The 11,241-nt window shown below is 32.7% G+C and overlaps 1 protein-coding gene and 1 non-coding gene across 2 annotated transcripts; both read right to left on the reverse strand.

Annotated features, from left to right (window-relative positions):
* Positions 1 to 407: 407 nt before the first annotated feature.
* Positions 408 to 3,122, reverse strand: LOC110654797 (uncharacterized). Its single transcript, XM_021810901.2, has one exon. It carries the CDS (start codon positions 2,600 to 2,602, stop codon positions 662 to 664), a length of 1,941 nt encoding a protein of 646 aa, XP_021666593.2. The 5' UTR covers positions 2,603 to 3,122; the 3' UTR covers positions 408 to 661.
* A 7,476-nt stretch (positions 3,123 to 10,598) lies between these two features.
* LOC131183684 (U6 spliceosomal RNA) lies at positions 10,599 to 10,703 on the reverse strand. Its single transcript, XR_009151723.1, has one exon. It is a non-coding gene; the product is annotated as a U6 spliceosomal RNA (small nuclear RNA).
* Positions 10,704 to 11,241: the final 538 nt, after the last annotated feature.

Consider the following 11,241-nt stretch of genomic DNA (forward strand, 5'->3'; position numbering starts at 1 on the left):
TTGAGATTTACACGTGTGGGTATTGTTTCTGATAATTTGCCGTGGATCTATCTTTCAGACTCTGTTAAATGATTGAATATTGTGAATGGCTGTGAGCAAATTTGTAAGTGATTAGATGCATACATTATCATTGAAAGCATGATGCAAGTATCAAGGTTCATGGGTTGTGTGGAGTTTCTGTGTACTTCCTGAGCATGAATGAAAATCTTTGAATCAAATTCATTGTCATATATTTTCTATAAACTTGAATTGGTAATACTTACGAAACTCGTTAGTTATAGCAATGGCTGGCATTAATTTGGGTATGCATGCATGCAATAAGCAAGTTGATGTTGTGAAGGTGATTTCAGTTAATGCAACACTGGTTTACGCAGTCTCTGTTATTGTGGAACCAAAATTGAACAATATGCAGATAAATGTTACTTATTTTATTTAAAACAAAATCCTGTCACAATCTCACTTACATTTGACATTCTGTTCTTCTCTGTGATATGCTTTACCAAAGTCCAAATCCAACACAACTGTGTTATTTTCTTTACTGTAGAGAGAGAGAGAGAGAGAGAGAGAGAGGTGATACTGTGTTGTTGCATTAGCTTTTGTGTTGATACATGTAAAATAATTGATCCTAATAATATGAAAGAATAAAAGAATTGAGTGTAAACTAAACTTCAATTATCTTCTGATTAAGAGCTGTGTATCTCCATCTCTCTTTTTCGACAAAGTCTGCGTCCAGGAATCGCGAAACAAATGCCCAAAGCCTGTAAACATCCTCAAAATTTGTCAAGAATCCAAGAGCAGCTGTGACAACAGAAATTCCAGAATGTGGTTTATCTCTCTTCTCATTTAAGATTGATCCTCCTCCACTTGTTCTTGTCTCCAATGTCCACCTCCGCTCTTCTTCATGCTTGTCTGGGAGCCAAATCTTGTGCAAAAATCCATAACTTAAAGAAATGTTGTTTCTATCAGCAAGTTTCTGTACTAGTGCAGGATCAATTTTGTCTCCTTTCCAATCAAATACATTGAATGCCACTGCTGGTCCTCTCTCAAACTTTATCTTTGGCCCATAGATGCTAATTGGGGGTTGCCCATTTTCTGAATGTGGATGTTGAAGACTCATTAATGCATTTACCAACCAATTTATAAGGTACCTTGCTCTGGCACTGATTAGTATCAAGCCCAATGAATCTGCATGATCCAATCCCCTATATTCGAGTTCTGGGTTCCAACTGATGCTGCTTTCAATCATTTTAAATTGGGTGGATTCAGATGGTGCCAATAATTCCTCAGTCTCTGGTGCTTTCTGTTTCACATCGATCTCTTCAATTTCGTGCAATTCAGAAGTTTTTCTACTTACGTGCTGACTCAATATTGGATCTGAGGATGAGCCTGGCAAAACATCAGCACTAGATAGCTCAAGATTTCCCTTTGACTCAGTTTCTATATCAGCAGTAGAAGGCTCTTCGGATTGCTGAGATGGTCTTGTAGCTGGCACAAGCCTTACTATACCTATGCTCGGAGAAATAGTTGAATCCTTTAAAACTGAAATACTTGATTTTTTCACAAACAGACACCCAAAACCAGATGGATTCTCGCCGAAAACCTTGAAAAAAGAACAAATAAGAAAATCAGGCTTGAAGAGGGAGAGGCCTAAAGTCTCCATATCCTTGGGTCCTAATGCAGTTGCATCAAGCAAGACATGCCACCCATTTTCCTGAGCCATACTCATCCAGAAATATGAATACCTAGCTCCTGTCATCCTTGACTGAAGTGGGAAAACAAATAGCCCCTTCTTCTTCTTCTTCTTCTTCTTACTTGCTATCTTCTTCTGTAGTTTTCCTGACTGTATTTTCAGTGTAGGCCACGAGAATTCAGCTGACATGACCTGTGCTCCTTTCTTCTCTGAGCTTTCAATCATCACTTTCACCGCCTCGTTCTCGTAGTCATAAACTGTAAGGAGATTTCTATGGGATTGAAATGGATAAGAGTCTGCAAGAAGTTTGAATGCAGATGACTGATTGGCAGTGAAAACCATGTTGTAATCATCTTCAGATATATTCATGAAGGCCGTAATTCTTTTTTGGATCTTGTTTTCCAGGTCTGATTCTGGGCCAGCATATTGTAACTGAGACTTCAAGCTCACTGACTTGTAGGAAATATCAAAAAAGGGAGGTTCAAAAGCAGTACTAGAATGCAGTGGTGGAGAAGTTGAAGTTGAAGCACTTGAAGAAGCCTGACATAGACTCTGTTGCTGGAAGTAGGAAAAGAGGCCATGGCCAATATAATCAAGACAAACATGTTTGGACAGGGAAAGATGGTAGTATTCTTGTTCTCGGATTTTGTCAGCCTTCTCAGTCAGAGAATATTGTGGAAATGCTTTGATGAAATTGGAGAATGATTCTTGTAATGATGGGAGAGACTCATGATTGGTGAATTGAGAATTGGGGTATATAGAGGAAGCCATGGCAATTTCAAAGTCACAGCGTGATGCAGCAGCACTCGTTATGGATGTCACAGGTTGGTGTCCATGCAGGCCAAGAGAAGGTGTTGGACAACACCCATGAAAGCAGACTTCCGAGGCCTCTCTGATGCAAGGTGAATACATTTTTCCTCCTTTATTTTTGCCGCCACCAGATTATTATTCCTGGTTTTTCTTCTATTTTCTATTCATTGATTTCATCCAACTGTGGGGTTCCGCCAGGTTGTCTGTTGGGGCATTTCCATGAAGGAACCCTATCTCTCATCTTTTACAAAGTTGGCCTTCTTATTCCTTGCTAATAATGATGGAAGTAGATCAAATGTGTTGCTTACAATTCTATCTTGCTTGTCTTTTAGCGTCTTGGCCTAGAATTCAAACTGTCCAATTGCGCATGTGCCATGGCACAGGTCCAAAGGACCTTCGGGCTGCTTTCTGAATAGTAAACCCCTTAAATGAAATGTTCAACTTCAACAGGCTCCAAAAGAATAGTAAACGTTGGAATTAACTAAAAACTTCAATATACTAGTTCGTTTTCATGCATAGCCTATTAGCTTTTCCTTAATCACAGCAACATACATGGATTCTCGTCAACACATCGAGTGGTTAAGGTGCTTCTTAAGAAGATAAAGGGGCAAATTAACACAGAAATGTTTGTTTCGCACATTTTGCAAATAGAAAACAAGGAGAAAAGGGCAGGAAAACTTTTTTAGTGGCCGGCATTAATCATCGATGCAAGCCAGAAGTTTCTTTGGAAAGATCCTCGATTGCCAACTTGATATTTGGTTAGCAGTTTTATCATCCATCTTCTTAAAGTCTTTTTCAGTCACAATGAGGACATTTTGTCAATATGTTCGCTTTATTTTTGGAAGAATATGAGAAATGTCCTGGTGGGTTCTCAAAAGGTTACCAATTTATCAGCTTTTTCTCAACCAACTTCTGCAATTTTCAGAAGTTTCCATGTAACCCGTGATTCAAAGTAGATTTGCATTTTATTTATGGATTTCCTAGTGTTCAAATTGACTCTCACTGCAATAATTTGGGTAGCTAGCTCCTTGAAAAATCTTAGGAAAGCTGAGCATAGAGCAAGTCTTTTTTCTATTCATTTTTTTTTCTTCAATTAAGTTTATTGGAACTTTAATTTCAGATCAAATTGAAAACTTGATACTTGAATCCCTTGAATAAGAAATACTGGAAGTAGTTTTTTTTTTTTGTTGATTTAAATTTTGATTAGTGTACTTTATCTGCTCAACTTGATTTAAAATTTCATAGTTGAAAGGATGCTATTCAGTGTATAATTTTCGACACAGATCCCTTAACGGTAGTGCAAGCTTTACGTGGATCAAACATGGATGCTTCTTTGGGGCAATTATGGCTGATTGTCAAGCTTTGTTGGAAGAAATGCCTAGTTTTTCAATTGTGTTTATTACAAAGGTCAGCGAACACTGTTGGCTTCAACGGTCAGCTCTGTATTTAGTTTCCAGAGGTAGGTGTTGTCCCTCTTGTATTTATTATGATGCTGTACGTTGTGATTTTGATAATTAATGGCTTAATGCATTGGCTTTTCCTAAAAAAAATTCTACTATTTATTATTATTATATTCATCTTTTACTTTTTTTTAATTATTTTATTTATAATTACTTATTATTTTAAAAAAATTAAGTGTATTAATTATTTTTTTAATTTTAATTTTATTTTTATTTTTATTTAACATAATAATTATTACTATAACTTTTTATAAGAAATAAAGGATAATTTAATTAAATTATTAAGAATTTTGCTATAATTTAAATAATTTAATTATTTTTTAATTATTATAAAAAATATTAAATAATATATAAAGTGAAAGAAAGTAGTAAATTAATTTTAATTAATTATAAAAATAATAACAAATAATGAAAGCAATGTTTTTTTTTTAATCCCCCAACCATTAACATCAAAAACCGACTTGCACTTATTGCAACATAAAAACGCAAAATTATGAAATGATATGACTGCTGCATACATTATTGATGGATTGTGGTCCTCCAACTCCAGGCTAGTATTCATGATGTAAAGCTTCTGTTGTTAGCTAACCAGGGATTAAAGATTACGTTCATTCATAGAAGAGCCATATTGGTTAGCTGGTTGTGCTAGAAAAGGAACTGTTACTGTTGGGTGGACCGCATAGCTCACGGCTCAACTTGTTTAGGGAAGATTGTAATTCTCTTTTGATTCATGAATGATACATCTTTCCTTTGGTTAAAAAACAAAATCTCATTATTTGTCCCCCCTTGGTGAAAATAAATGTTTTTTTTTTTTTATTTGAAATGTAAAAGTTGAAAACTGAGTAGATTATAATGTACGATTTTTATTTATTTTTATCTATTTAAGGTTTTTACATTGATTAAGAAAATAATTAAATTATTTAAATTATAATAAAATTTTTTTATAATTTAATTAAATTACTTTTTATCTAACTTAATTAAAAAAATAAAAAGATGATAAAATAAAATTAAAATAGAAATAAAAAGGTGATAAAATGAGTTATAAAAAATTATAATTATTATGTTTAGCACCCATAAAAAATATAAAAAAAAATAATTAATACACTAATATTTTTACATACAAATAATTTCATATAAAGGTTTTTAAAAATTGGCAGACAAAAGTGGAGCGAAAAAGTATTTTTTACTATTTTATTATTATAACCTCCGGCTTTCCATTAGTTGGTTTTTTTTTTTCTCAAAGGTATATACGCGTACATAAGTAATTCAGTGATAAGACACACTCATTAGTAAAACTACGTCAATTTTATCAAAACATGCTAACTCATATAAACCATGTATGGGAGGTAACCCACACACACACTGGCTCACCCTCTCGAATACCTTGAATTTTTTTTCTCAAAGGTTTGCACGGGCATACAGATGATTTAATGACAGAACACACCCCTTGTTAAAACCATATAAACTATCTACATACGCTATCCACAACTGATGTGTGATCTCGAAGGACCTTCCATTAGTCGGTTGAGAGACTCATAAAAGCAACTTGCATAGGACCTCTGACAACTTCAAATTGGGGATGGTAGTTTTTGCCCGTGGTCGATTTGATCGGATTTTAATATAATGAGTTTAGATAGTATATAATTATGTTTGAGACGAATTTAAATTTAAAAAATAGTACTTATAACATATTTAAGTTTTACATGTTAAGTATTTGTTATGTAAAATTATTTATATAAATACTTAATTAAATATAAAAAATATATTTTTTATAATAATATTTATAAATTTTATATTTTATTTTAAATAAAATAGAATTTAAATGTTTTATAAAATTATTAAATTTTTTAGATATAAGTTATGAATAAAAAATAAATTTTTATATAAATTATTAATTAAAATAATTCAAATTATTTTTTGAGTAATAATAATTAAATTTAAAATGAATTTAAATAATTTATAATAAATTTTAATTAAGTTTAGAATGAATTCAAATTATAAAAATATTAATCAAATTTAAATTTAAATTTAAATTTAAATTTATCCCTACTTGAAATGACAATAACAATTTATTTTATATTTATCTTTTTAATATTAAGACCTTCAACATGCAAAGGCTAATAATGACCTTCCACTATATCAAACGCAAACTCATAGCGTATCTATCTTTGTTTCGACGACATACAAATTAAAATAGCCTTCCACTGATTTACTCCTGCCCTTTATTTTTATCTTCCTTGTTTCGTCGGTGGGCTCTAAACTTTCAATTTATTTTTTGTTTTATTTACAATCGGCTATTTATAAATCTTTTTTCCTTGACTTTTTTTTTTCTAACTAATAAAGAAAATACAGCTGCCCGTGGAAAATGATACCAACCCATGTTGTTGATTAAAAAAAAGAAAAAATTCCAGAGTTGGTGTGCGAAATCAATCAATCAAAAGACTTCCAATGCTTGACACATTTTTTAGACCATCCGAATGTAAACAAAGTTGCTCACAATATTGCTAGAGCATCTTGTTTCTTAGATCCTCTTGTTATTTGGTCAGAGCCGCCCCGAAGCTCTGGTCTAGTGGATTGTATCGGATTTATAGAGCATTAAATGTATGTCGCCTGCCCAAAATTTCTCTAGTCAATGCTTGTATAAATCGATATTGACAAAACATGTCCTTTGTGTTCCCTTTTCCATACGAGACTTGTTCTTAATTTTATAATCTACAATATTATTCTTTTCAAAAATTAAAAAAAAAAAAGAAAATTCTTAGTTCTCAAATTCGGAAGATTCATAGTTTTCAAATTCGGCATAATCATTAAATCAGTAAAGACGAAAAATTAAGAGTTTAAGATTATCTAATCATAGTCGAATTGGAATTTAATTGATATACTATTAAATAAATATTATAAAATTAATATTTTTATTTATTTATAATAAAGAAATACTTAAAATTAAAATTTTTATAATAATATATTTATTCATACAAATAAAAAATAAATATTAATGTATTAAAATTATATAAAACAATAAAGTGAGAAAATTTTAGATAATTTTAATATATAAAAGATAATAAAAATGAAAAATAATTCAATAATTAAATAAATTTTTTACGCCTGTAATTATTAAGTTGCAAGGGAATGAACTTAAAGAAAATTTTATTTTCTCTATAATTATTAATTATTTTATATTAATATAATATAATTTAAGTTAATAACAAAAATAATTTAATATATCGTTGAAAGAGAATTGCAAGGTAAGGTAGCAATCACATGGTTGTTGGCACAAAGGTCAATGGCCTGGTCTTACGTTCACATGCCGTTGCTCCTATGCACATCTTTTTGTTGTTGACGATCAGATAATCGTTTCAAACCCAGCTAGGTAAACGATATGAAAATTTGATATGATAATTGAATTAAATTAAATTAAATTTTTATTTTAAATTAAATTAAATTAATTTATTAATTTGATTAGAATTTATTGAGTGATAGAGACTCGAACTTAATTATATTAAGTGAATTATATGTCTTCAATCATTAAATTAAGTTAAATGAGATTATCTAATGCGAGTTTAATAAATATAAACAAATTACTATAAATTGTATTGAATGGAATTAAAAGGAAGCTGGTATATCCTATTGTGTGGTTATCATTGGAATAATCTTCCCGATCGAGTCCGAAAAGGACTTGCATGTGGGTATCTGGAAGAGGAAAAATCAAAGGACTTTATTTATCAATTAGCACTCACTATTTACAGACAATAAACGACTTAGTCATATTAAAATTGAAAAGTTTAGGATATTAAATAATTTAAAAAACAATTATATTATATGGAAAAAAAAATTATATGGTATTGAGAGGCCAACCATTTCATTTTAAGAGAATACTTCATTAATCAAGAGAAAATAGAGTTGTTATATCAAAAGAATGATAACATAAATCAATATTTAGAGGAATTTTAACTCTCAATCCCCATACTAGATGAGTTTTTTTGAAAGTTAGTTTTGAATTGGAGGAAGTAGGGGTGAGTAAACTTTGATTATAATAAAAAATTAAATTGAATCGAAATATTTTAATTTTAATGTTTTAATTATTGTTATTATTATTATTTTTAAAGAATTTTCATTTTTCAATTAGATTAATTCAATAAAAAAAAAATAAACTAACTAAGCAATCGAATTAAGTCCAGCCTTTACCTAGTCTAGCATGTGCCATCTATCTCCGATTTAACCCATTCCAAAATCCCTTTCATGAAAACATATACATGGCAATAGAATGATAAATCAATGGTGTACAAACGCCTGTATGTTGTGGGTATCGAAAAATTGTAATTATTAATATTAGCATGATTATAGGAAAATCTGTCTTTACATGATTATAAAAGATTTATTTAACATAATTACAGTAATTAATATGATTATAGGAGATTAATTTAGCATAATTACAATAATTATTATTTTTGTCAAAATTAGCTCATATTTTCATGTATAAATAGATGTAGTATCTCTGTAAATAAGATAGTATACATATACACAATCTTTTCCATCATCACTTGTATTCTTTCTGCTAATATAGTATCAGAGCCTTAAGGCTTTTATTCCTAGTTTATGGGGTCTCTTTTTTCTCTCTATAACCTGTTTTGGTTCATTCTTCCATTCATGTTATTATTCCACTTTTTCTCCTCATCTTGTTATCAATCTACACTCTGCTACAAACCAGAAAACTAATGGAGAAATCTAATATTTCAAAACTTATTGCAACGATTCAGATTGGTTCCAACTATAATCTTTGGGTTCAAGGAATGAAAAGTTTTTTTATAAGTCGCAAGCTTTGGCGTATTGTTTCTGGAGATATCACTTTGCCGATAAAAGAAAACGATGAAACTGATATAAAATTTGCTGACCGTCTTGAGGATTGGGATAGTAAAAATCATCAGATCATCACATGGTTTCGCAATATCTCTGTCCCATCCATTCACATCCAATTTGCTGATTATGACTCTGCAAAAGAAATCTAGGATTTTTTTACTAATCGACATCAGACCACTGGACTTGCCCACTATTATCAGTTATGGACTACTCTTCATAATCTGAAACAAGAAGCAGGTCAATCTGTGAATGATTCTCTTGCCTAGGTCCAACCCATTTGGAATCAAATATCTTAGGCCAAAATCAGTGAAGATCATCTTCATCTCATTCAAGTTCTAATGGCTCTTCGACCATAATATGAGGCCGTTCGAGCATCCCTGCTACATCAAAATCCACTCTCATCATTGGATACTGCTATTCAAGAGATTATTTTTGAAGAGACTCGTCTTAGTTTGGATAAAATTCCTCAATTTGAAACAACTCTTGCAATTACTCGATCCTCACATCAGATATCTGGCAATCAACTCTGTAAGAATTGTAATCAAATTGATCATGTTTTTGCTTATTGTCCTATTATAGAATGCAAATATTGTCATGGCTACAGTCATATTTTTAATATTGTCCCACACGCCCTCCAAGACCAAAAGGAGGGCATTCTAAATTCAAGAATGTCTCAAAGCCTGGATCTTCTTCTGTAACTGTTATTGCTGCTACTGAGGGTTCTACTGCCATCACCATGAGTGATCTTGAGGCACTATTCAAACAGGTTATCTCTTCTAAGTCCCCTGCTACCATGTCTGCCACTCTAGGTAATTCTTATTGGCTTTTTGACTCTGCATGTTGTAATCATATGATCACTAATCTTAAATTCTTATCTTCTGCAAAACTTATATCTTCCTTACCACCAATCCATACTGCAAATAGTATTAAAATGAACATCACACATACTGGGCATGTGTCTACCTCAAATCTTCATCTCCCTGACACCTATTATATCCCTAATTTGGCACTTAATCTTATTTCTGTTGGTCAGTTGTGTGAAAAAGGACTAAATGTTATTTTTTCTCCCCATGGTGTCCAGGTATAGGATCCACAAACAGGACAGGTTCTTCGAATGGGTTGCAGAGTGGGTCGATTATTTGAGTTTGCATCTTTGCATCTTTACATCTTCCTCAGAGACTTGTGTCTGCAACTACAATCCCCAATTCCTCCATTCACCAATGGCATCTTCGTCTTGGTTATGCCTCTGCCAGTAAAATCCAACCTTTAATTTCCTATGGATTATTAGGATCTACTAAGTTTGAGTCATTTAATTGTTTAAATTTTCAGCTTGCAAAACAACCTGCATTGTCTTTTTCTCATAATAATGGTACTTCAGACACTCCTTTTGGCTTAATTCATTCTGATATTTGGGGTCCTTCTCCTATTTCTTCAATAAATGGTTTTCGTTATTTTGTGATCTTTATTGACGATTATTCTTAATTTACTTGGATATATTTCTTTAAACATCGATCTGAGTTATCACAAATTTACATCACATTTGCAAAAATGATTAAAACTCAGTTCTCTTCTGACATTAAAATTCTCTGAACAATTAATGCCATGGAATATCGCGATTCTTCTTTACTTCAGTTTCTTAGTCAACAAGGCTGTAACAGCCCGATCCTTCTCCAGTTAGTATTGTCCGCTTTGGCCCATGGGCCTCACGGATTTGTCCCTTGGGAGGTTTCATTCCCAAAAGCGCGCTGACCAGGTGAGGAAGGCTCCCACATATATGGCCCAAATCTTTTCTTCCCATTTCCGATTTGTGCGTGTCATCCTTGCGCAGGGGCCATGCTAATCTTCTCTGTATCGTTCCAATTTTATCGGATGTCCCCGAGTGTAACGGCCCGGCCCACTAGTGATATTGTCCGCTCTGGGCCAAAGCCCTCACGGTTTTAAAACGCGTCACTAGGGGTTACGAACCACCAACTTATAAACCCAGCATCTCTCCCGTGTTTTGTCGATGTGGGATTTGCCTAGGGTGTTACAATCCACCCCCCTTATGGGACTCAGCGTCCTCGCTGAGGTTTGCCCCACCATTGTTCAAGGTTGCACGAGGAGCGGCTCTGATACCATAAATGTAACGGCCCGGCCCATTAGTGATATTGTCCGCTCTGGGCCAAAGCCCTCACGGTTTTAAAACGCGTCACTAGGGGTTACGAACCACCAACTTATAAACCCAGCATCTCTCCCGTGTTTTGTCGATGTGGGATTTGCCTAGGGTGTTACAAAGGCACCGTTGTTCAATGTTCTTGCCCTCACACCTCTCAACAGAATGGGTGAGCCGAACGCAAGCATCGCCATATTTTTTATTCTATTCGTACTCTTCTTCTTTCTGCCTCATGTCCAAAAAAATTTTGGAGAGAAGCAGCTCTTCATGCT

This window comes from Hevea brasiliensis, chromosome 9 (assembly GCF_030052815.1).
Source record: "Hevea brasiliensis isolate MT/VB/25A 57/8 chromosome 9, ASM3005281v1, whole genome shotgun sequence".
NCBI lineage: Eukaryota > Viridiplantae > Streptophyta > Magnoliopsida > Malpighiales > Euphorbiaceae > Hevea > Hevea brasiliensis.

Excerpts from the sequence above, each read along its gene's own strand:
- LOC110654797 (XM_021810901.2), bottom strand. The coding sequence starts at position 2,602 with ATGTATTCACCTTGCATCAGAGAGGCCTCGGAAGTCTGCTTTCATGGG.